This window comes from Vicugna pacos, chromosome 16 (assembly GCF_048564905.1).
Source record: "Vicugna pacos chromosome 16, VicPac4, whole genome shotgun sequence".
Taxonomy (NCBI): domain Eukaryota; kingdom Metazoa; phylum Chordata; class Mammalia; order Artiodactyla; family Camelidae; genus Vicugna; species Vicugna pacos.
Window position 1 is genome coordinate 59,822,636 of NC_133002.1, and position 26,291 is coordinate 59,848,926.

At 49.1% G+C, this 26,291-nt stretch overlaps 1 protein-coding gene across 2 annotated transcripts in view; it reads left to right on the plus strand.

Annotated features, from left to right (window-relative positions):
* The window catches only part of TNRC6C (trinucleotide repeat containing adaptor 6C), a 110,640-nt gene that overhangs the window by 55,676 nt on the left and 28,673 nt on the right, over window positions 1-26,291 (plus strand). For both annotated transcript variants that reach the window (XM_072939685.1, XM_072939684.1), the window contains exons 4-6: window positions 3,579-3,905; window positions 14,920-17,499; window positions 25,381-25,596. In XM_072939685.1, the coding sequence (XP_072795786.1) occupies window positions 3,579-3,905; window positions 14,920-17,499; window positions 25,381-25,596 (3,123 nt within the window). The remainder of the gene's footprint in view (window positions 1-3,578; window positions 3,906-14,919; window positions 17,500-25,380; window positions 25,597-26,291) is intronic.

Below are 26,291 nucleotides of genomic sequence, written 5' to 3' on the forward strand. Positions count from 1 at the left end.
CTGTTTGTGAGGCAGGACGCCAGTGTTACTGCTAGTGCAGAGCTGGAATAGGAACGCTCTCACCTGAAAAAACCGGTGACCCACCATGGTGGGCGGTCCTTTATGAAAACAGTTATTCAAATGCAACAGGTTTCTGAGAAGCCAGCTCAAACCTCACTCTCTTTCAAGAAGACAGTGCTGCTTCTAGACCAGCGTGTTTCCTGAGAGCTAGAACCTGAGCCGCAGATGTGAGCTGCATGAGGAATTTTAAATCTTCTCATAGCAAGTTTTAAAACTAAGAAGAAACAGGTGTGATTACTTTTAATAATATTTTTAACTTGGTATATTCAAAATGTTATTTCAATGCAAAATCAATATAAAAACTATTAACGAGATTGTGTGTGTGTGTGCTAACTCTTTGAAACACAGTGTGCACATACCGTCACAGCACATCTCGGGTCAGACGCCAAGTGCTCAGTAGTGACATGTGGTTGGTGGCATACTGGGCAGTGTGTGATCACCTTACCTCTGAATGACCGACTTCCAGTCAATACCCCCATGCTTTTGTGTCTCGTAATTTCTGTTTCCCCAGTTGTTGGTTCATTTCAGTGAGAAACACCTCATGCTTCAAGCCTTCCTACAGCAGCCAGCACCATCCTGGGCTCAGACCCAGGAAATTCTTGTTTGGCCTCTGGATACGTTCAGTTTGAAGGGTAATGGCTTCCAGGCAGCGCTGTCCAGTGCACGACTGAAGATCAAGGCCAAACTCGAGGGGACAGTGTGGGACAGGCAGTATTTGGGTTTCAGTAGCGTAGGGATGATGGTCAAAATTGTGCAGCTGGATGACCTCTCCAGAGTCCAGGGCAGAGATTGAGTCCGAAGACTGGAAGTCCATTTGTGGTTAGAGGGGCCAGCGGGGCACAGGGGAGTCTCTGAAGGACACAGGAACAGGGTGAGCGTTTCATCCAGTCGTGTGTTGACAAGTGTAACACAGGGTGACTTTTGTTCTCCTCGTAGCTCGATGCTCTGCTCTATTAAGAGCACCTGGGATTCCAGGCGAGCACTCAGATAATTCCTTCAACTGAAAGTTCCCTTTCTTTTCCCATGTGTAGCTCCGCGTTCCCCTTCCTTTGGCAATCACGGAGGGGGCGTCCTCACCACGGAGAGGAGATGCGAGACACGGGCTAGCGACGCGCGTCTGTCCGGCACAGCGGCGCCCGCGCAGTCTTTGGCGCCCTGCTGGGGCTCTCATCCTGGGAGCGCTTGTGTCTGACGCGCAGTCCAATAGTCCAGGCTGTTTCCTGTCCTGCATTGGGAGCTGGTCGTCCTCCCTATGAAGGGCCGGGTAGCAGATACTGTAGACTTTGCAGGCCACATGGTCTCTGTGACCTACTCCTCGTTGTTTTTTTCCCCACTTTTTACAAATGTAAGAAACACTTAGCTCACCTGCTGGCGCCCACCCTACTCAGCAGTTATTCAAGAGGAAAGGGGAGCCTGGCCTAGAGGACTTTGACCCTTAAAATGAGGCTATCTTAGGTTTAAAAAGGACTCTGAGTAATGCATCAGGTAGATAGCACAAGGAAAACTGAATATTCCCTATCAAGTATCTTAGAATTGGTGGTTTAGATTCAAAACTAGTAACTGATAACGCTCATTTATTTGCATACTTCTTCATTTCTGCACCAGGAATTGCTTTTCCTCTTCCTCTGAAGGTTTTGAAGAAAAATAGCCCTGCTCTTGTCCTTTGATCTCCCTGAAGCAGTAACAGCAGTGTCGTGGAAGAGCAGGGGCCGGGGTGGGAGCTGGGAGTCCTCGTCCTGACGTCCTCCCGGAAGACGTGGCCGCGGGGTCTCCGCGGCGAGGGCGGGGCGGGGCGCCTCACCCTGAGGCTCCTGTCAGCTTGGTTCTCTGCTGCTGTTACTGAAGCGCCGGGTCTTTTCCTTGCGTTCCTCCTACTGCCAGAACCTGCTGAGACCTGGTGCTTTAATTCCAGTTGCTCTCCTTCAGGTTAATGAGTTCAGGTGGGCCTTCTTCGCTTCCAGCCTATGGAAGGGCAGGATGACAGGTGGAAGAGCCTCGACTTTGATGGAGGCTGGCGGCCCTGCCGGTTACTGCGGAAGGGAAGGGGTCTTGTGAGCAGGGCAGGTGGGGCTCTCTGTAGCTCACAGCTGCGGTCTGTATTCCGTCCTTGCCTCCCTCCTTCCTCTCCTCTCAGTTCTCTCTGACACCGACCAGTCTTCCGGTGTGTCGGTGTGCCGCAGTCTGTATCCTATAGAAGGGCATCTTGGTTGCTTCCAGTTTGGGGCAATTTGATTAAAGCTGCTGTAAAAATTTCTGTAGAGGTTTTTCGTATGTGGACACAAGTTCTCAACTTATTTAGGTAATGACTTAGGAAGAGCCTTAGCAGTCTATGTCGGGGTAGAGAGTGGACGGTGGCTTCATCCGGGATTCAGGGTCACGAAACAGGGCGACAAGGAGAGGCCTTGCGGACACTGGCTGTGCACATGGCCTTGGGGTGGATGGTGGTACCCACACGGGCGACGAGAAATGCAGGCTGGCTGCAAGGGACAGTGAAAGGCAGTCACATCTATCCCCAGTGTGGACTGGAAGCATTTCGTACTATTACTCACAGAAGTAAGATGTATGGAGAGCCAGGTCTACACTCGTTTGGCACATAGCTTTTACTCAACTGTGCGATCAAAGACATCTACAAATTAAGCAGAAAAAATTTTTTTCAAATAAGATAAACGTAATGTCCTGGATGTTACTGTTCCGAGTTCAAGACAGGAGCGACCTTGAGGCTCCGAGTCTGGCTTTTTGCGCCTGCTCCCCCTCTTCATCGGGATCGCTGCTCACCCCTCTTTGCGTTGGGCGTCACCCCTCAGGGTTGTCACCCCCCCCCCACTCCTCCTCTCTGTTGATGTTACTGTGGAGCCTTCCTTTCTGCCATGCACCCTCGTAGCATCTTGACTTTCACTCCATGCAGATGCATCCTTTGCGAACTAGCCCACCTGCATTCTTTTCCAGTAAAGCTGTGAGGGATGTCTTCGTGGTAGAGTTACCATCGCCACAAATGCTGTAATATTCACATAACCCAGAACGCACTGATGTGTATATTTTCTACTATCTTCAGAATTAAAACGAAAATATATATAACCTCATAGATATCTGATGATCCCTTAGTTTTAAGAAACGTTGACAGAGAGCAGTGGTTCTCAAAGTACGGGCCGAGGGTGTCACCTCCCCTGGGAACTTAGCAGAAATGCAGATTTGCTGTCTTTCCCCTCCACCCCCTGAGTTCCCTCGGCAGGGCCCAGGAATCTGACTCCGGCTCAGGTGTGAGAACTCCTGCTCTAACCTGGCCTAACCACCTGTCCTACTGGTGAGGGAAGTGGCCAAGAGCTGCTGCTCAGGATCACAGCTCGATAATAGGAAAACTGGGTCCAGACCTGGAGCTCCGTCGGGCCTTCAGTGCAGTTCAGTTTCCACAACGCTCCATTGTCCGTTCTTCCTCGCCTTAGGTTTTGTTTGCTTTGGTTTGGGTTGGGTTGAAGGAGCTGTTACTAAAGCGCGGGGTCTTTTCCTTGTGTTCCTTCTAGTGCCAGAACCTACTAAGACCTGTTCAAGCCAGCCCCCACCTGCCGGGACCAGTACCAGTACTTCCACCAGCACTGTCGCCAGCAGCAGCAATGGCAAACGCGCGCCTGCCAGCGGCCAGCAGCCGGCTGCGTCCCGCTACCTGCCCCGCGAGGTGCCTCCGCGCTTCCGCCAGCAAGAACAGAAGCAGCTGTTAAAGAGAGGCCAGCCGCTGCCCGCCGGGGCTCTGACCAGCGTGAGCCCGACCCAGGGCGCTGGGCCTGCAGGGCCGAGCCCCCCTCCCCTGCCGGGAGCCGGAGCACCGCAGCCCCCGAGCAAGCCCCAGCCAGGTAAGAGCCAGGGCTGCTGCTTTCTACCTCAGCACTGGTTTGCAGTTGGCTTCGCTGCCCAGTAAAAAAAGTGGATGTACTGTGGTCCCTGCTTACTAGATACGTGATCAAGCTAGCTGGCTAGCTAGACAGGTCACAGGTGGAATGATTCATCTCAATTGCATTTTAAAATTTAATTCTGTTTTCCCCTACTTACCTATATTTTTCTCATGTATGTTCAGATGGCATTAGCTACTTCAGCTAAGTCTGTTGCTCACAGTCTGCGTCAGCACATATAAATCTGTCAAGGCAGAGGCTTTAGAACCCTGCAGCGAAACCGTGCAGATCAAACCCCGTTCTCTCACTTTACTAGGCTACCCCATGGCCGCGCCCACACTTCTGTGCGGGAGGTAGTCGCATCTCGAGGGAGTGGGTGTTTCTAACCAGAACGGACACAGGCGCCCTGAGGCCAGCATGCCTGCCCTCTCCCCTGCAGGCCCCTGGGGGCCCGGGGCTCTGGGCCACCTGCTGCTTGTTGCTTCACCACTGGCGTTCTCTTGGCTCCCAGAGAATCACCACTTGCCCCTTTGCTCTCTGGCTTCCAGAACGTCCACACCTCTCATCTCCTCTCTCTCCTCTTCCCATCTTCTTGACCTCCTGGATTTATACGTTTGAAAATTTCTTTATTGGAGTTTTCGGGGAGTTTTTGAAGGAAAGCGAAGTATGTGTGTTCAACTGCATGGTTCTTTGTTATTTTCTTTAATCTTTCTATTTCAAGTAATTTAACTCACCACTGGCACCTGGTCTAGCATGGAAACCATGTTGGCTGATGGAAAGTTGGGTCTGTCATTAGAGAGTGAAGGAGGCCTCTTGTATTAGATTGGAATTTAAAAGAAACATGTCACAATTCATACTAATATTTGTTTTCTTTCTTGTGTTGCCTTTTCCTGCAGGGAATAATTCCAACATGACATAGAAGTATTTATAGCAGTATTTCTCAAAACCATGACTTTGTGGTTTTGTTCAGAACAAATATTTTTAGACAGCTTTGCCATGTCTCTTCAAATAGTCTTGACTTTCATCTGCTAAATTCCTGTTAGAGGGGATATAGGTGAATGATTGTCAGCAGAAAGCTAGGAAGAAAAGAAATGATCAAATATTTTTGTTGAATATAATCTCCTCTACTTAACTGCAGCCAGTTTATCATCAAACTTGCAGTTACTTTCTGCTCTGAAATACGGGCCCCCGACCAAGCTTCCCAGAGACATAGACTGTATAGGCGGCTCCTGCAGCTTGGTGTATCAATTTAAGACCCTGATTTTGAAACAGCGCCAACAGCCCTGTTTTTTCTGGGCTTCTTTCATTGTTGGAAGGTTGACGGGCGGTCCTGCATCAGCGCTCTCATCAAATGCTGACGCGATGTTGCTATTATTTTCTTAGACAAGTAGAAAATAATCAAGAAGTTGATTCAGTAAAATTTCATATGAAAGTAATATTCTTTAGTAAAATATTTGTCTCTGTGCATATGATATCCTTCTCCAGAAAGTTATTCCTAGTTCATTGTACTTTTAAAATGTATACCCTGAAGACTAAATCATCGTTTTACATGTAAAACATCTCAGGAAATGGAATCAATCTGAATATTAAAGAAAATGAGAAATGGTTGGGGTGTTGTTGGTTTTTTGGTTTTTGTTTTGTTTTGGTTTTGGTTCCCAGACAAAATCTTCCTTTTACACCAGCTTGGCCTCTTCCCCAGCAGTGTCTGGTATCACAGCCGGGGGAGTCTGACTCCTCACCGCCCGCTGGTTCAGCGCTCCGCTCAGAAACCCGCCCTGGTTCCCTGGCTCCTGATGCAGGCTCAGCTTCTCTGCCTGGCTCAAGACCCGTCCCCACCTTGTTCAGCCAGCATGTTTCCTTCTGTCCTTGTGGCCTGCTTTCTGTTGTGAGTGGGATGGTTTCCTTACTGCCTCCCAAGTCTGCCACACCCAGTGTCGTCTTTCCCAGCACGTGCGCACGCTTGATTGCCCTGCTCTTTCTGTCTCTCCAAATCACTGTCACCCCACCCTGCATGAGCCCCTTCAGGATTTCTGCCCTCGTGTGCCCCTCGAAGCTGGAAGGTGCCGTGTCCACAGCCCCAGCCTCGTGTTGTGTACCATGTGACCTGTATTGCATGCTGACTAAGGTGCCCTAAAAGGAAAGGGTCTGGGCTGCCTCCTGGGTGACAGGTTTAGCAAAGCGACAGGAAGCCTAAACTGGAGGGTACACCCTGGCAGCCGGCCCTGGGTATGCCGCAGCTGGTGCTTCCGGTTCTCACCTAAAAGGAGGTCTTGGGCCCTTCCCTTGGAGCGCTAACTCAGACACTCCCCGAGAGCTTGTGGGGTTCCGTCAGTGGAAGGCATGCTGGCCTGCCCGCCAGGACCTTGAGCAGTCAGCGCAGGGACTGTAGGTGGGCGTCCACGGGCACGGGGGTCAAGAGACCGGCCCGATTCGGTTTCCAGACCCACGACCCTTGTGTGGGTGACCTTGACCAAGGCACTGCCTGCACTTCAGGCTCCTCATCTGTAAAGTGAGGAGATCCCTACTTCACAGGGCTTTGGAGATGGTGTTTGTTTCATGCTCCACACAGGCCTGTGTGTAGTAAGTGCTCAAAAAATGCAGATGACTCCTGTTACGTGGGACTTGGGAGACTGTTGAAATAGACCATGAATATGTACCTGTCTTTGAAACACTACCCTGGAGCAGCAATTTTAAAAATTCACCAAACCTTTATAAACTTTTCTTTTTCGTAGTGCAGGTTATTTAATGAGTCTGTATCCAGGTGAAATTCTGTCAGTATGTTCCATCCACATTTTCTTCTGCACTGGAAGTTTATTAGCTACTGCTCAAAGTAAAAGGTCTTGTAGCTCTTTTTTTAAGTAATATGTAGGTTTTTATTGTATTTGTATCTGTATTTGTATAGGTTTCTCACTCCTGTAGCCACTCCTACATTAAAACAAAAGTACGGTTCCATTCCTGATTCCATTCCTCTAACTGTGGGGTTAAGTTAAAAAGTATGAATCCTGGGTCAGCAGAACTAAGATTGAATTATCCAAGCAGGAGGCACATGGTGACTGATCCTTAAAAATTTAACAGCAGACCATTTCTAGTGACAGGAGAAGTAAAATGGAGAGCTGTTTCAGCCCAGCATGTTAATTTGTGTTTTTTCCCAAATGTATCAGTATGTGCTCATATCCTGACCACGAACCTAACGCCCAGAAGTGGTTCTTCGCCTTGTGACGTGAACTGGTGATGGGTGAGTAGGGACCGGAGAGGCAGCAGGGACATGTTCAAATTGACTCTCACCGCTTTGGACCCATAACTCGTGTTGGCGACATTACTAACTTACAGGGACCAGCGTGACGTGTGGTGGACGGGTGATGCTGGAGGACCAGGGCACTTACACTAGGTCTCCGGCCCTGGAGCAGCAGTCTAAGCCCCTCCCCGCCCCTGCAGCCCTCGGGCTCTGTCGGCCCCACTCTGCATTGGTGCCGCGCGTCTCCACGTTCGCCCTGGGCATTGTTGGAGCAGCGGCACTGTGTAAGTCACACTGCCCACGTGCTCTGAGAGAAGCAGGACTTCACACTGGCAGGCAGGGGCGGGTCCTGGCTGCTGTGAAGGCTCAATAATGCTGACGTGGAGGCGAAACTCAATAAGCTGAAAGCAGAAGCAGATTCTTTACAATGAACTTCTAACTCAAAGTAAGGAAATTTTCTAGCATCAGGTCGACTGTTTCCATCAATCATTGATGCTCTGTCTCCACTTTAGAGACCTCCGTGGGCTGCCATCCCTTGTGGAAAAACAGGGCTCTCTAATAGGCATGCCCAGGGCGGCTGGGAGAGAAAGGCCCTGGAAGGACTGGAAAGGAACTGGAGGAACCCTACAGAGAGCCTTGCGAGGGGGAGGGCTGGTGACTGTTTCGGTTACAGAAAGTCTGGTCTGAGAACGCAGGAGGCCACACTGGGCCGACCCAGAGGGTAGAGGCAGAACTAGGGGCAAACTACCAAGCGGTGGGGCAGGTTCCAGCCCTGTGGGAGAGCTTGTGTTCCTTCCGCCGTCGCTGGCAGCATCCAGGGAGTTGGAATCACAGTCACTGGGACGGACAGGCCAGGGTTCAGCCCAGCCCTGGTTCCAGGTTCTCTCTTTAAATAACAACAGTTCATCCTGAAATAAAACATTGTTCTTGTAACAATCTAATACAAGGGAAAGTAGATTTTCAAGTTCACGTACTGATTCGGAAGCGAGCTCATTTAGCCAACTGATAAAAAATTTTGACTGGTAAGATAAGTGTTACTAGTATATAAATGTTAGTGATTCACCCTATTAAGGTTCCAGAAGAACGTCATTTTATCATGTTATTTTCTGTTCAGACTATGTTTTTGCCAATCTGCAGCATAACTCCAGCTTGAAACACTTGAGAGCTTTTATCTTTTAAAAAAAACTCTAATGTGCTAAAGGCAGAACAGTGTATTGTTTTGGTGGCTGCTTTGTACATTTGTAAACAGAGGCTTTGATTAATATGCAGGAGTGTTTGCTACTTAGATCTTTTGTAGATAGAAGCAGAAAGTGATTAAGAAGTTGGACACGTGCCAGTTTACACGCGGGCTCATTTAGAAAATGCTAGCTGGTGTCGGTGTGCCACACGGGTAGGGGTGCTTAGGAAAAGCGGGAAAGAGGAAGGGACAGAAAACAAAGGAGCAGGAAAGGGTTTGTTTGCATGCACCCAGTCAGCAGCACGCGTTACTCCTTTGGCAGACAGGGAAGGTGGCTCTGGTGCTCCCTACAACTGGTCCTGGTGAAAACGTTTGTGTCGGTTGAAAGAACTTAAAGAGGAAAGGAGATCGGTTTAGTGTTGGCTGCGAATAGATAATCAAGGCTTTCAAATCCTCTCGACAGGATGCCTCTCTCTCCCTGCCACGCCCCCTTGTTGGAGGGGGTGATCAGCTCCCTCCTGGGGTGGGAAGGGCACCGCCAGCCCCTGGCCCGCGCGGGCCTGCAGGGCCTGCAGGGCCTGCAGGTCGCTGCGCGGGGAGGGCCCCGGCCACCTCCGCATCCAGCGGGGGCGAGGTGGCGCGGGGAGCCGCAGGCACACGGGCCACAGGCGCGCCAGGTAGCGTCTCCGGGGGCGGGAGGCCCCCTTTGCAGGTATTTCTGCCCCGTCGGCCCCGAGGGGCCCAGAAACAAAACCTGCACGGAGCAGAGAGCGGCTGCTTCTCCTGGGCCAGCCGGGCCAGAAGTCCCGAGCTCCAGCCGCGCCTCTGCCCTCCTGCTCGGTGTCTTGGGAGGGAGCGGCCGGCGGCAGACCTGCGAGAGACCCCTGGTCCCTGACCCCGGACCGCGACCCCAGGGCAGACACCCTGCCGGCTGTTCCGCCTCCTCCGCCCAGCCCGCTCGTCCTGAGCATGCGGCTGCTTCTTTCCCTGATCTTTTACTGCTCTCCAGAGTCTTAACCTGGTGGAAGCAATCTCGGCTTACTGCCGCCTTGGAAAAATGCATAGGACAGTCCGCTTATTCTTTTGGACACTTTCCGTATTGTTTTCAGTGAACCTTTCACTCCATCTGCATTTCCTAATTCCCTGCATATGTAGAAGTTGACAGATGAGCTGCTGCAGGGTCTGTCGGGTGATGGAGCTCAGAATTCAGAGCACCGTCTCTGCGATTTTCACACGCAGGGTAAATGCAGCAGAGAGGGAGGCGTCTTCCGTTCCCAAAAGCTGAAAGCAGTTGCTACGTTTATCCTTCCCCTTGAAACCAGGTGGGGGTGACTTTGTGTTGTTGGTAAGAATTAGGGCATGTGTTTCCAACTATGGGAAGCATTTGGAGTTACTTTTATAATGTATGGTGTATTATCCTGTCATTTCAGTTAAAGGGGCTGTAGTGAGAAAGGGTGACTTGTGCGCTGTTTGTCGGCGTCGGCACTAATTAAGCATTCCCAGCACTTCTGAGTAAATCTTGCCCACGCTTCTCTATCTGATTAATTCGATACCTAATTAAAATTTTGCCTACTGTAGCTTTTGGAAGCTCTTTGTTCAGTACTTTTTCCTGAAAAATTTATCTTTATATGGTTACATTTAGGAATTTTGAAACAAAAGAAGAAAGCTTTTCTCTTTAAACGATGCTGTTGTGTGATCCTTTTTAATTTAATCACTTAAGACAGCTTGTTACTTAGATTTTTATAGAGACACCTATTTTTAGAATGTGTGAACCATTTGAAGGGTTAAAAAAAGAATTTAACATACACAGACTTCATTACATTTTTCTTTTTAAGGCTTTTTTTTTTAGTGGAAATATTTTAGTAGTAGAATTTTTAGTGGAAAGAGCACTAGAATTTTATCCTGAAGATACGGATTTCAGTTCAACCCTTACTGCTTACTGGTTGTAACACCTTCTCCAAGTTTGGCCTTTGAGCCTCTCTCTCCCCATCTGTGAAAAAGATTCAGTTGTGAGATTCAGGTGATTTAATGTGTGGGGAAATAGTTGGAACTTCAAAATGCGATGAAATACATTATGTCTTAGGGATGTTAAGACTCTTGTTTATACACTCTTTCAAACTTGCCGTTCATCAGATGCATGGATTTTAGCCTTTTGGAGCTCATGAGCTATACTGGAGAGTCTAGAATAACCTACCAGAGGATTCATTCTTGGTTTATTTCAGAGCTTTCATTCATGTCAAAATGCCTGTTTCCAGAAGTCAGTCATTCCACAAATTTTTCTCATGTAGTCTTCCAGATTACAGCTGAAAGATAGACTTTTGAATTGATAACACAATCAAGAGACTTTGATTTATGAAAACCATGCTATTCAAATATTTTCAAAGTCACAGATTCTCCTAAGAAGAACGGTGTACTTCAGACATAGAGCTCAGTGGGTGACACTCCCATCCACCCGTAGCCCAGGCCTGCGGTCAGGACACCACTCTGGAGCCTCCCTCTCCTGCTCCCGCGCATCTGGTCTCTCACTAGGTCCTGGCACTTCCACCGCCTGAGTGTTACTCCATCTCCCCCTGCTCCCCACAGCAGCCCCCCCCAGTCAGATTATCATCACCAATTTGGCCACGGCCATTGAAGTGGGATGTGGAGGAAAATTAGCATTTTTTTAGATATAAAAATTTAAGAAGGAATTCTAGTTTCCTAATTCTAATATTTGCTCTGCAGCCTGACACACACGTTCTCCACTGATCACCCAGCCTGGGTCCCAGGTCTCATACACAGAGTTGGTGAGAACCCCCGAGGGTGGAGAGGGTCTTGCCCAACAGGAAGGATTACCTGGGGGCCGAGGTCATTCCTTCTTGCACTCCGTGTTCTGTGCCAGCGTCAGCTTGTATGGGCTCCGTTCTGTGTTTTCATGGATTTTACTCCCTGGGCAGGAGCGTCATGGCAGTGCTGGCCATCTGAGGACATGGGGAATAGAGGTGAAAATCTTTGGTGCCCCAGATTCGTGACTGTATCAGGGCAGAATAATCGGGCATCATCCAACAGTTACCTTTGACAAAGGAGTAAGTGTTCCAGACTCGCTGGATGTGGGGAAATTGGATCTTTTGTTTATTTTTAACATTAAAAATGCAGAGGAGGGCCGCCTTTTTGCTCCCTCCTCTTCGGAGATGGCCGGTGCTCTGTCTATAGAGTGTGTACCTACTTCTACCCTAACCTGAGTGCCCAACCCCACACCTCGTGGCCTTTCTCTCGCCTTCTGAAACAGCCTACACTCTATGCAGTATGTAGCTCTATAAATAAATCTACCTTTACTCAAAAAAAAAAATGCAATGGAGGGGGGAGGGTACAGCTCAGTGGTAGGGCATGTGCTTCGCATGCACCGGGTCCTGGGTTCAACCCCCAGCACCTCCATTAAAAAACTTTTTTTTTTTTTTAATGAAGGGAAAGGCTTTACTAATATTTGCTGTATGGACAGACACAGGGCCTACTGTTGGTCATCCAGCCTTGGGTCTCGCTCCCCACACAGGCTCTTTGTTTTTGTTGGAGCAGCGTTTGACAGTAAATCTCAGGTATTATGGCCTTTAAATATCTTCACAGACGTTCTGTTACGTAACTACAGTACAGTGATACATTTAGGAGATTTAACACTGGTGTATCTAACTCTAATATATCTCAATTTCACCAGTTGTCCCAATAATGTCCTATTTTATAGCAATCAAGTTAACTATTTCTGTTAATGCCCACCTCCTACAAATGGAATGTAAAAACAAGGTGAACTGCGTTAAAATCGTTTCTGGTAGTGAAATAATAGCTCAGTACAAGGTATAGTCCCTGGCTGTTCGTTTTTTGCATTCATAATTGTCAGAAAAATGCCTAGAACTTGCCCTTGTAATGAGAGCCTTCAAATGGTAGAAAAAACACAAGAGTAACTTGTGTTTACTTTTTATATACTGCCTGTATTCGTGAACCTTCACGGAATTCTGAGTGAAATTAATTTCTGAAAACCTAGTCCGTCTTGGTGGTTTTGAAGTAGCGAGCGGTGAGGAGCCAAAGAACAGCTGAAGTAGGAAAGAAGGAAGAGGAGCAGCAGTGTGCCGAGTCGGGGCAGGCCAGACGCGCCTGCGACCAGCGCGCTCCCCACCCCCGCCCCCGGCCCTGCCCCCGGCCCAGGCCGCCTCGCTGGGGGAGACCGCCCGCCGCTGCGCACTGGTTTGCTTTGCTTGGTGAAACACCGCCGCCCCGAACGGACTTCTGTGGCTCTGTGACTTCTCTCCGCCGGAAACCATGTTCCAGTTGTAGGTTTATAGTGTCCGTTTTAATTTTGTCTAAATAAAAAAGATTTTGAGCCAGCAGTTCTTTTTCTACTACCTGTTTGAATAATCATCCTGTATTTTTGCAGATCGCTTCAGTTAAGTATCTTGCTAGTCGACATGAAACTTAAGCTTAATCTTAACATTACCTTCAAAGTCAACTGAAATTAAGTAACATCATTTTATGTTACTGGCAGACTGCTTTTAAAAGTGTTTATAAAAAACATCCATCAATTCCTTTGTTTATTCCACAGATATTTATTCACAGCCTCTTATGTGTCAAATGCTCTGCTGAGCCCTGGACAGACAAATAGGGCAAAAACAGGCAGCGCTTGCTTTCGTGGGGTTCGCAACGTAGAGGGCGAGGGAGGCACGAAGGGTCACACCCAGAACTCCCCCAAGGGCGTGCGCTCCTTGAGTGGAGGACTCTGTCTGCAGGGGTCGTCACTGTCCCCCGCGTGGCGCCTGCACACGCCATGAGGTTCTCATCTGGGTCAGGGCTTGGCTCAGCCGGCCTGCGGGCCAGCTCGAGCTCGCCACCTGCTTCTGTGAGTAAAGCTTGGTTGGGGCACAGCCACGCTTGCTCATTATCTGTGCCTGCTCTCCCACCGTAACGTCAGCATTGAGTGCTTGTGACAGAGACCGCATGGCCCACAAAGCTGAAGTACTCAGTGCCTGTCCCTTTACAGAAGATGTGTGCCAGCCCCTGGTGCAAATGGATTTTTTTTTTTAAAGGAAGACTTTATAATGAGTGTGTCCGAGAGTCTCAATGGGGAAAGAAAGCTTATTCCATGAAATGCCTGGTGAGGTGAGGAAGAAGCAGACAGTTGAGCCTGAGCGCAAGCAGAGGCCAGCCCCTCCCAGGGCAGGTTGCTGGAGTGGACGGTGCACACAGTACCACGAGGAAGCAGCAGAGCCAGGGGAAAATGGGGAGAAAGGAGGCCCCAGAAGAGAGCCGGCCTGGTGGGCTGCCTGGAGACGCCGGCCTTGTGCTCAGAGCCTCGGAAGTGTGTGAGCACGCACTCCTGACCTGCCGGGCATCCGTTTGGCACAAATATTAGGTGCACTGTTGACAAGACCCTGGAGAGGAGCAGGAGGGGGCCTGGCGGAGGCAGAGCTGCTGGAGTAGCCCCGGCAGAAATGAGGGCCCTTGGGCCAGGGGGGCGGAGGGAGGTTTGGTTTCTCAAGGTGAGTGGACGTGTTCTAGAGACTTCTCGTGTGTAGAGGCGCGGGCCTGACTTCCTCCTGGCCTCAGGGCCCGGGGCCCTGGTGTGTGGACACGGCTGCGGTCTGCCAGCCCTGCCATGTCGGTGCTCTGCTCACGCCCTGAGCCCCTGCCCTCCTGCCCGGGGAGGGCCGCGCAGCGGGAGCTTGACCGTTGTGCTGACCGCTCCTTCAGACCGCGGGCTGCTTGTTAGAAACAGCCCAGGCCGCACGGGCACTTCCTCAGGCCCTCCATACACCTTTGTATATGTATAGTTTTCTATTGTTTTACCTAGTGACTAATATTTTTCTTGAAATGTGGGATTTTTTTTAATGTATATGAATGAAAAAAATCTATATTCTCAGAGGATTGTCTCATTAATTCCAGCATTAGCCTTTTTATTAATGCACAGGAAACAGTGATAAACCATAATTGCTGGTGATAAGTAGTATAAATGAGATTAAGTGGTTCTAAACCGTGTACCCTTGGTAACATGAGATATCATTTTCTAAAATCTCTTCCCTCTCCTCCGGCCCCCACCGTCCGCCAAATATTGATTCTGTTGTATGATTCTGTGGTGCATTTATAATTCTCTTCTATGGAATGAACTTCATAGCCTCTAACACTAGCTCGTTACAGGTCTTGAAAAGAACTGCAGGCTGCATTCAGCATCCACGTGAACTGCGCATCGTAGCCAGTGTCCGCAGAGTCAGCGCACCCGCAGGCACCGTGTAGTCAGGGAGGCTCCTAAGCCGCTTCCCGCTCAGCCGCTCCCTGTGACAGATGCATGCGGAGATGCCCTGTGCCAATGTGCACTGTCAGTCTTCTCAGCAGTGTGGGGTCGTAGGAAGTAAAGTAATTTTAGAAACATGAACTTTTTTAAATGGGAGCTACTGAGAAGACAAAGAACTTGTTTCTTTGAGTCATTTTTGTAGTATTTGTCGTTCAGAATGGAGAACTCAAAAGAAAGCTTCTCCCAAAGCCTGGTTAACAGTTGATTTATTGACACATGGGAGGAAAATCTCATTTTGAATTTCTTTGATCTTTTTCAGATCTCAGTCACAGTGGACTGGCAGATCATTATGAAAGTTCCCACTGGGGACAGCAGCCCACTTACAGAGGTGAAGCCACCTGCAGCTGGGATAAAGTGATAATAGACAGGACGGATAAGGAGGCGTGGCCTTCCATCACAGGGGCAGAGACTGAGTCTGCCTCAGAATGTACGTCGGACACTGACTCTGCCTCCCACTGCGGCTCAGAGAGCAGTAGCATGGCTACCGGGGGCGCGCAGGGCAGCTTCGCTGGCCACAGCAAGAAGGCCAGCGGCAGCACTGGCACCAACGGCGCGCTCGTCCAGAGCCCCCCTGCCCAGGGCACCCTCGGAGCCGGGGGAGCCGGCGGCGGCGGCAGCAGCGCGGCCCGAGCGTGGGGCGTGGCCCACTGCTCCCTCGGCGGCGGGGATGGGAAAATGGACACCATGATCGGAGACGGGAGAGGTCAGACCTGCTGGGGTGCCTCCAACTCCAATGCTGGCATTAATCTCAACCTTAACCCCAACGCCAACCCAGCTGCCTGGCCTGTTCTCGGGCATGAAGGAACTGTGGCGACGGGCAGCCCTTCCAGTATTTGCAGCCCGGTCAGTGCCATCGGTCAGAACATGGGCAGCCAGAATGGGAGCCCCGCAGGCGCTTTGGGTGCTTGGGGGAACTTGCTGCCGCAAGAGAGCACAGAACCACAAACGTCCGCTTCTCAGAACGTGTCTTTCAGCGTGCAACCTCAGAACCTTAACACTGATGGACCAAGTAACACTAACCCCGTGAACCCTTCACCGAACCCTGTCAGTGCAGTGCAGACGAACGGACTGCCGAACTGGGGCATGGCTGTCGGTGTGGGGACCATCATCCCACCCCACCTGCAAGGCCTTCCTGGTGCTAACGGATCATCAGTCTCTCCAGTCAGCGGGGGTGGTGGCGGCGAAGGAGTCAGCAGCTCCGTGTGGGGACTGTCCCCCAGTAACCCTGCCACAGGAAATAGCAGCTCTGGGTTCAGCCAGGGGAGTGGAGACACTGTGAACTCAGCATTAAGTGCTAAGCAGAACGGATCCAGCAGTGCTGGGCAGAAGGAGGGAAATGGAGGGAACGCCTGGGATTCGGGGCCTCCTGCCGGCCCTGGGATCCTCACCTGGGGAAGGGGCAGTGGCAGCAGCGGTGCTGGTAACATCCCTTCGGGAGCTTGGGGCCACCCTGGCCGAAGCACCTCGAATGGGGTGAGCGGGGAGTGGGGAAAGCCCCCACAGCAGCATTCCAGCAGCGACATCAGCGGGAAAGGATCCACAGGGTGGGACAGTCCGAGCGCGGGCGGCCAGAGCCCTACCACACAGCCCGGCAGTGAGCACGCGAGCTCATGGGCCAAAGCTGCGTCTTCCGGAACCACCGCAAGTGAAGGCGGCAGCGAAGGTTCAGGCGGTCACCACGAAGGAGGTGCCGGGAGGGAGGGAGCCGAAGGCCGACGGCGAGACAAGGGGAGTGTAGACCAAGGGCGCCTCCAACTGCCGAGGGGCGACCTCGACCCCAGAGTCCTGTCCAACACCGGCTGGGGACAGACTCCAGTGAAGCAGAACACTGCCTGGGAGCTTGAAGACTCCCCGCGGCCTGAGAGAAAGAGTGACAGTGGGACAGAGGCCTGGGGCTGCGCAGCCACTCAGCCGCCACACTCAGGGGGGAGGGGCGACGGGCCCACCCCGGACAGCGCAAATACCTCTTCCGTGTCTGGGTGGGCCAGCGCGCCACCGGCCGCCGGGCCAGCAGGCGCAGGCTGGGGAGACGGCAGCAACAAAGCGCCAGACGGCCCGGGGGTCTGGGGGGATGCGGTCAGCTCTACTGCTGTTAGTAATGCTGCTGCTGCCAAGAGCGGCCACGCTTGGAGCGGGACCGCGAATCAGGAGGACAGGTCGCCCACCTGGGGCGAGCCCCCAAAATCCAGACCTCAGAACTGGGGAGATGGACACAAATCAAACCCAGCCTGGAGCGCAGGAGGGGGAGATTGGGCCGATTCGTCTTCTGTCCTTGGACACTTGGGGGATGGGAAGAAAAGTGGCCCCAGCTGGGATGCTGACGGTAATCGATCAGGGTCAGGTTGGAATGAGGTTCCCAGGTCGGGGACCAGCGGCTGGGGCAATGGCACAAATGCGAAGGTGAATCCAGGGACGAGCTGGGGAGAGTCTTTAAAGCCCAGCCCCCAACAGAACTGGGCGAGCAAACCCCAAGACAGCAACGCGAGTAACTGGGGAGGAGCTGCTTCCGTTAAACAGACAGGAACAGGGTGGATCGGGGGGCCGGTCCCTGTCAAGCAGAAGGACAACAGTGAGGCCACAGGCTGGGAGGAGCCTTCTCCACCATCCATTCGACGCAAAATGGAAATTGATGACGGTACCTCAGCTTGGGGCGACCCAAGCAACTACACCAATAAAACTGTAAACATGTGGGACAGAAACAACCCGGGCATCCAGAGCAGTGCCACGGCCAGTACCACCACCACCACCACCACCACAAGCAATGGCGCCAACGTGGCCGAGGCGCCGCCGGCCCACCAGGCCAGCGCCCAGCTCAACCGATCGCCGCTGCTCGGTCCAGGTACGGGCGGACTCTGTGTCCCTGTAGCAGTGAAAAAACATGGTTCATTCTCATTATATTTGGGTTTTTTAAGCAAATGACCTTAGACTGATTATAAGTGCCCTTCACCTTAAAATATTGTATTTGAGTATTATCCAAAGAGAAAAAATGAAGTAGGATGCTCTGATAGCTTTCTGTCCAAGGAAAAAAATATATTAGGAACTTTCAACAGAAAAGGAGAGGAAAGAAAAAATTACGTCCTCTTTAGGAAAGATTGGGGACCATTATGTTGGCTTGTGTTTACATATTACAGAGCCTTCATTTCTTTATGAGATAAACCAGTGGTTCTCCACCCCAAGGGGCTTTCGTTAGAATCACACGGGAGCTTCGGGGCTGGGGGATACCAGCCTCAGAGATGGCTGGTGTCATTGGGCTGGAGGGAAGCTCTTTCACTAGCCGTTTTCAGAGCCCCACAGGTATTTCTGGTGTGTGGTTGACGCTGAAATAAAACCATTTTTGTAAAATGCAATGGCATTGTGTAGAACAGGTCATGTTTTGATTTCAGGTGAAAGAAAAATCCTAAGGTTAGATTGCAATCTGTGTTTCAAGTTCGTGCTTTGTGGGAGGCACTCTACTGGGTACTGCAGTGGAAGAGACCATAGGATGGTTCAGGGAGTGAGGTGGGGAATCCAGCTGGACTTTGTAACTAGAGAACTAACAGGAGCTCCCTGACTTGAGTATCAGTCCAGGGTACGAAGGGCCACTGTGCTCCAGGCATGGAATCTGCCTGAGTGATGAGTGAGGACTGGACTCAGCAAATCGCAGAGCTGCCAGGGGTGGCAGGGACCAGATGGAGAATCTCATCCAGCTCCGGGCCTCCCTCTTCTACACACTCACTGGGCACCAAGTGCTGGGATTCCTGCCCCCACCTTGTCGCTTTCCTGGTCACTCTGGATAATGTGTCCTTCTTGGACTGAGCCTCGGGCAGCCTCCCTCCAAATTTCTAGAATGATTCCTATCACTTTAGGACAGTACAAAGCAAGGGTTAATTTCCCTTCCCATACCGCCGGATTTCAGACAGCTGCATATGGTGATCGTGTCCCAGCTGCCCGTTCGCCAGGAACTGTTCCCAGCTGCTACCACGGTTCCTCATAATCATGGCTGTAACTCCTTTTTATCATCTGGAAAAGCTGTAGCTTGTGAGAGTCCTTGTGCCCAGAACTGATGTCAGTGTTCTAAGTATGGTTTAACCAGCGCAGAAATAGTTGAGATAACCTCCCTCGCTCCTAAAGTCATACTCCTAGTAACGCAGCCGAAGGTTCATGTAGTCTTCTTGAGCCATGTCACACTGTTTTTCTTAAATTCTGAAGTCTTTCTTTTCGTTAAGGCCACTGTGAGCCCTTCCTCACTCAGGACTGTTCTTGTGGTGGCTTGATCCCAAGTGTAATACTTTGTTTCCTGGTAAACTTGGGTTCAGGGCCCCTAGCCTGTTGATGTCTTTTGAAACCCTGATTCTGTAATCAGCATGAGTTACTCCTTCCAGTTTTATGCCATTCCTAAATTTTAGAGACGTGGCCATAAAGACCAGACTAAGGATGGAGTCTTTTCTCCACGGTCACTTACTCGGTTGTCTTATATATGGAACCTAGAATCCAACCTGCAGGGGAGTTTGCAAAGTGTGGTTTCTTTCACTCGGGGCCTCTGTCATCCATGAAGGCTCACAGACAGCGGTAGAATGGCTTGCTGAGTGCCTGCGACCGTCATGTGCAGAGGTTTGGGGCAAAAAAATTGTGAGCATCAAACATCCTTGAAACAGATGAGTAGAGATTCGTTGACCCCCACTGCCTTGTTCTGGAGCCCCGTCAGAAAACCCGCCAGGGCTGGTTCCTTCCGCCCCTCTCCCTCCCCAGCTCCCGCCTCCAGGCCGCCTCAGTCCCGTGATCTCTGATCACCCAGCGAAGCCCTGTAGTCTGTGAGGTTTGTCCTGCTCTCAGCACCGCTGTGAGAATGCTTCTAGAGCCAGTACCTTTATGCCTTCATTTCGCACATGTGCACCCAGAATGCACTGTTGAACACCTACTGTGTGCTGGGCTGTAACCGCGTGGAGGACAGAGCTCTGCGCTCTCTACCTCCGGACCTGCATAGACCTGGGCACAGACCTCTGCCTTACGAACGTGGTTTCTCAGTGAAATGGGCTGCTTGCGTGCGTCCAGTTTTACAAAAGTAGATGCTACAGGACAATTGCTTTCTAACGAGCCTCAGGAAAATTGGCATTAATTTAGGAAACGCAGTGCAGCTTCATAAACTGGATTACTTGGATCTGGTTCAAACACATTCTGGAGCTGGAGCACAGTAATGACCTAGAGAAAGTCCCTGTGCCTGCCTTTGGCCAGAGCTGGTTAGCTCTCTGGGAAGGGCGCACAGGCTTACTCAGCGTAGGGTGGCGAGCGGTGTCTGCCGGCGTGGGGCGGGGTGGGGCCGCCTCCTGGCTCAGCTCTGCCCCGAGGCCGATGAGAAGGTGAGCCAGACCTGCAAGCATGGCACTGACTCATGTTTCTCAGGAAATGCAAGCAGATGCTGAAAATACAGCCTGATCACCTTGGGCACTTAGAAATAAGTACTCTGGGACACTTAAAAATCAATTTGCAGACACAGGAGAACACGGTGCATTGAGTCTAACAATAAGATTAAGGGACAGCCTCCAGAGATGGTTCCTTTCATCTCTGAGCTTTGTCCACTTTCACCAAGACGTTCAGATCATTTTAAAGAGAGGTAGGGAGACTGCTACACAATTAATTTAGAGTCAAACATGAAGGCCATTACAGGCTTGATCTGAGTGAAACGAGCGACACAGTGGGGCCAGGAGATCCTGCCTGGGATTGGTCCTCGCGTGGTGGACGGGAGTGAAGCATTAGCACCGCACACCGGCAGCGCGCTGGGGGAGCACTGCTGCTGTTGCTCGTGGCCCATCCCTCTTCCTGCCTGTCCTCAGCTCCTCGGAAACATCTCTCGTCAGCCTGCGCCGGGCATTTGAGCCGTGCCGGTGGTGATTCCTGCCTCTGTCATGAGGTTGGAGAAGCCTCCAGCCGGAAGCAGACGTGACTTTGCTTTGGCTACTTTGGATAAGTGGAATTATATTTGCTTTATCGTATAGGTTTGTGGCACAAATGTTGTAACCGAGGCAGAGATTGTGTGAGTTACTCATGGAAGGGGCATGTCACCCATTGGATAAACTAAGACTTGGAAGAAACTGGATTTTTTTAACATTTTTTTATTGAGTTATAGTCACTTTACAATGTTGTGTCAAATTCCAGTGTAGAGCACAAGTTTTCAGTTATACATGAACATACATGTATTCACTGTCACTTTTTTTTTCTCTGTGAGCTACCACAAGATCTTGTATGTATTTCCCTGTGCTATACAGTATAATCTTGTTTATCTATTCTACATTTTGAAATCCCAGTCTGTCCCTTCCCACCCTCCACCCCCTTGGCAACCACAAGTTTGTATTCTATGTCTATGAGCCTGTTTCTGTTTTGTGTTTGGTTTTTTTTTTTTTTTAGATTCCACATATGAGTGATCTCATATGATATTTTTCTTTTTCTTTCTGGCTTACTTTGCTTTGAATGACATTCTCCAGGAACATCCATGTTGCTGCAAATGGCGTTATGCTGTCAGCTTTTATGGCTGAATAGTATTCCATTGTGTAAATATACCATACCGTCTTTATCCAGTCATCTGTTGATGGACATTTAGGTTGCTTCCATGTCTTGGCTATTGTAAATAATGCTGCTATGGACATTGGGGTGCAGGTGTCTTTTTGAAGTAGGGTCCTTCCAGATATATGCCCAGGAGCGGGATTCCTGGGTCATACGGTAAGTCTATTCCTAGTCTTTTGAGGAATCTCCGTAATGTTTTCCACAGCGGCTGCACCAAACTGCTCTCCCACCAACAGTGTAGGAGGGTTCCCTTTTCTCCACAGCCTCTCCAGCATTTGTCATTTGTGGACTTTTGAATGATGGCCATTCTGACTGGCGTGAGGTGATACCTCATTGTAGTTTTGATTTGCATTTCTCTGATAATTAGTGATATTGAGCATTTTTTCATGTGCCTATTGATGATTTGTATTTCTGGAAGAAATTGGATTTAGGAATCCTCTCCCTAGGTTGATAAAACGTGCATGTTGTTTCTCTGAGTGTCCCTAGAGCAGAAGCTGGAGAGCACTGTCCTTCCTGCAGGCTCTCCTGTCCTGGAAGTTCACTCGCTCCTTTATCATCCTCTGGGGTAAAAATGATACCCAGAGACAGTTACCTGCAGATGGAGAGAATCAGCACCGTGCTGTTAGAGCGCGACGGTTTTCACACTGCGACTTCAGAAATAGATCTCCCTGACCTCTCCAGCCTGGGTAATTTTCTGTTTTAAGCACCATGCAACAGTTAACTGAAAAAGGAATGAACTGGGAGCAACCTGTGCTTTTTGTGGATATGCGATTTTTCTTGGATTTCCGTTTGATTGGGGTGTTTATACTTTCCTGTGTTTTGAGGGACTTGTAAGTGGGGCTGGACTTGAAGGAGGACCAGGGAGTCAGAAGTCCTGCTGAAGAGGTAGCATGTGCCTGTCAGTCAGGTCTTGGGGTTACAGACGAAGGTTTCACTTTAGGTACCTTCAGTTCAAAGCGAATAAAAGAATGAGACAGTTAAAGGTACCGTTTGGCCCCCTACATATCAATGAGAAAGAACACATTTCAAATCTGTATTAAGGCACTAAAGTACGAACTGTTTTTTGTTTATAACACCTGCCGTCTGTGATGACCCAGGAGGGCAGGCGGAGGCATCTCCTCTAAGAGGCCGTTGTGCAACTCGAGACCATGCGGTCAGCCTTTTCAAAGGACCCTTACCTGTAATCCTCAGATAAAGTCCCGTGAGTTTGGAACAGAAGTGTCAGATAAATGCCCAAGAAGCAAGGCATTCTGAAAGTAGGATGCTTCGCCATCTGACTGAGCAAACTCTTCTGCATAAAGCTTTATTACATAAACACCTTGATTTTAGATACGAAAAATTAATTGTTCCTGCTCTGTCCCTCCATAAGCCAGTAGCCAGCTGAGCATTATCATAAATTTACATCAGGCTTGAAGGCCATCCATATGAACAAAATCCCATCTCATTCATATTTAAATTAGTACCTAAAAATGCCAAGCACGGAGCAGGCACTCAAATGCTTAATCAATTGAATTTTCAGTCCTTTATCTGTCCTTCACTTAATTGTAATTGGCCACTTTTTAACTGAACCTTTCTTCCCAAAAAGGACTGTCACACGTATAAAACTATCTAAGCAGCATCCATGGAACGAGCTAGCATTGATCCCTTGGGTCACGGAAGGAAACATGCCACCTGCCGACTTAGCTGTGTGCAGCTTCAGGGTCTGGATGGTTGAGTCAGATGAAGGGTCTCCTCTCTCTCTCTCTCAGGTCTACTTACTGGCCTCTCACCTGCTCCGTGTTCATCTTCACGCCAGTCCCCTGGGCGCGCACCTCTCCATTCCGAGAGGAAGACGAAGGATGTAGGTTCAGAGCTGTCTGAGAGCTGCGGCTCCTGTGGGCGTCTCGCGGCTGCTGCTGCTTCATCCCAGCACTGTGTGTGTTCGGGGAAGAAGGGAGCTAGCGACTCGGGACCCCATGGTGCAGGAACATTTTGCCAAAAGCGATAGTATTTGAAGGACCATTTTCTAAATTTTAGTATCAGTGGTTTTAATATGAGATAGGAATTTGTTCAGCCTCATTATGCCCAACTTTAAAAGAGCTTCTATAAAATTATTAACAACAAGGATACCAAATTCGCTTGAGCACTAACCATTAAATGTGGAGGTTGTATATATTTTAGGAGTATGCGTTTGAATTCATTTTCTCTCTACCAACAGTATTTGCTTTGCATCCGAATTTTCTGGTGTGCCTCGGTTTTTAGCATCTCTGGAGCCTCTCGGTGTCTGGTGGTGCACTCACTCTGATGTGTACGTTAGTTTGGTGTTGGGGAAAATTATATTCTTGCCAGGCTTCAACTTAAAATGGTGGAAATATTGTTTCTTGGTGTTTGAGCAGTTACTCTTCCGTAAATTTCTGAGATTAGGAACACGCCGCGTGTAGACCGCTGGCCTACTGTAGAAAAATACTCTGCAGACATTGCTGCTGCTTTCACTGGAATTTAAAACTCTGACTGTCGTTACTATAGTCTTAACATTTATTTGTAGTTTTGACTTAGTTAAATAATTTGTAGTATTGCTTTTCAAAGAGATGGGAGTGTAAGGATGATAAACAAATTTTAGGTGAATTTGTTATTTAGTTACAATAAATGAGTATTTTTACAGCTGATTGGCCTTTAACAACACCTGAATTATTTCGCCTTCCCAAAACATCCATAATTTTTGTCACGTGTGTTAATTTTCCTGGTTTAATTTTGTCCCTTCCATTTGTGAAGCTCGTCCCGATGTGCACATTGTTTTCTGTGTAGTGGCAGGTGGTGCTGTAGTCAGCAGTGGCTGCCGGTAGCTGGTCGGGGCTGACTCCCCTGTTACTGGTCATCATTTACATCATGTGCTGCTCAGCACAGAGCTTGTGATTTTAAATGATTCATAGGTTGTATGTCCTTTTGTCATTAATTAATATTGTTGCATTTTATTAGAGTAAAGCTGCAAGGGACTGACACCGCACTATTTTTAGTCAGAAAAATCAGGAAATTTCATAATTGAGATGGTAGTATCCATCCATTTTGACCAAATTATTTAAAATTTGTGGTTGGTTATTTATATTTTATGCTTTCTTTTTCTTGTTTTTTCTTTTTCAATTGAAGTATGGTTGATTTACAATGTTGCATTAGTATTATATTTTATGGTTTCTGTTCTTCAGGTAGTAGTTCACAGTTCTGTCTCTGAGAAACCGTATCTGTATGAAAACTACAGCTGCCGTAAGAGCTGTCAGTGTGACTGTTAGTGTCAAGTGAGCTTATGGGCAGAAACAAAAAGATCAGAATTTGGGTCAGTTTGGAAAAATAAAGTTTGCATATATCATGTAAAATATTTTTCTTACTAAAGTGCAAAGAGAACAGGGAGATCCTGTTGTCACCTGGTCTCGTGATCTCCTCTGTGCCTGGAGGTAGAAATGCCATAACCTTCTGCATTCACTAGTTTCCTTGCATACGCTTGTCAGGGACCAGCCCCAGATCGGGATGCTCTGGCAACAGGACTAGATGGAGGAACAAAAGAAGAATCCTGAAAACCCTTGCAGTCAGTGTGTCTGGCGGAAACACCGTATCTGTAGTTCCTCCAGTCTGTCCCCATCTTTTAAGGCCGATGCCTCAGCTCTGCCTCAGCTCCCTGAGGACCTGAGAACCGTGGGTTCTCTACCATTACATTATCTGCACATGTGCAATCTGCCGTCTTCTCATTTCTTCACCTGGATCTGTGTCTTTGATGGTTAGTCAGAAGATAAGCAAGAGTAGTTGTCAGTGTATATTTGCAACTTGTGAAAATTTTTGTAAGAGAATCATGTAACATAAAATTTCCTTTAGGTTGTTACATTCATACCAGAAGTAAAAGAGCTACTTTTTCAACTTTCCTTTTAAGCTATTCTTCTAAACTCTGTTATGTTGCAAATACTGCGAATTTAATGGTCTTTAATGTAATGGACTTTCTGCTTTAAGTGGGTAGGGGTCAGGAGTGAGAAACTTGTAACTTTTAAAAGCCAGACAAATCTGATTAGGTTTGATAATGTCTCCTTTGCACTTTCTACTAAAAGCCATCCTAAAGATAGATTACCTCGAAATTATTTTGACCTTGAAAGTACCATTTTTACTTTCTCCGTCTTACTTTTTCTTGTTTTCTCTCTCCCTGTTCCCCTGGTCCGCCTTTCAGTTTCATCAGGCTGGGGAGAAATGCCTAATGTTCATTCAAAGGCAGAAAACTCTTGGGGAGAACCATCCTCCCCTTCCACCCTGGTTGATAATGGCACAGCGGCCTGGGGCAAGCCGCCCAGCAGCGGCAGTGGCTGGGGGGACCAGCCCACCGAGCCAGCAGTGACGTTTGGAAGAGCCAGCGCCCCCGCTGCCGCCCCAGCCCTGTGCAAACCAGGTAAGCCGAGCCTTCCACTTGCCCTGAGCTGGCAGCTTAGAAATGGCTCAGAGTAGTCTATTTGGAGAGATGCTTTTCAAATGCATTTTAAGAATTAATTTTTAAGAACACTGTCCTCATTTTATTTACACGTTAAGACTAACGTTAAACCAAGACTATAAAGAAATATTTGCCATGTCTAATAGGTGAACACAAAGGAGCTTTCAACAGAAGCTCTCCTTTAAAAAAATAAAATAAAAACAAGAAGCAGAACAGTACAGCATTCCTGCTCGCTCCTGCCCACCGGCCACACCTGCTATTTCTTTTTTGAGGAACTTGTCAAAAACACAGACTGTTGGGCCTGACCACAGACCTGCTGCATTTCCCATGGTCCCCAGGTGACTTGTGTGTGGTCACGTTGGGGAAGCAGTGTTCCACGTGGTGTACCATGTGACACAGAGGACAGCGACATTTTCAGGACTCTGCATTTTACTGGCCATTTCATCCCATGGCAGAGACTGCCGCCTTCTCCTGTAGGCTGTCCATGCTTCACCGTGACCTCTAGTCGGGTACGGGGGTTTGGAACGGCACAGACTACAAATAGCTGGAGTTTGAAGGAAAAAGCTACATACGCATTTACATGTATGTTACACTTCTCGCGGGAGAAATTACATTCTTGGATCCAAGGGAAACAAAGTGGTGAAAAGGCAGGTCAC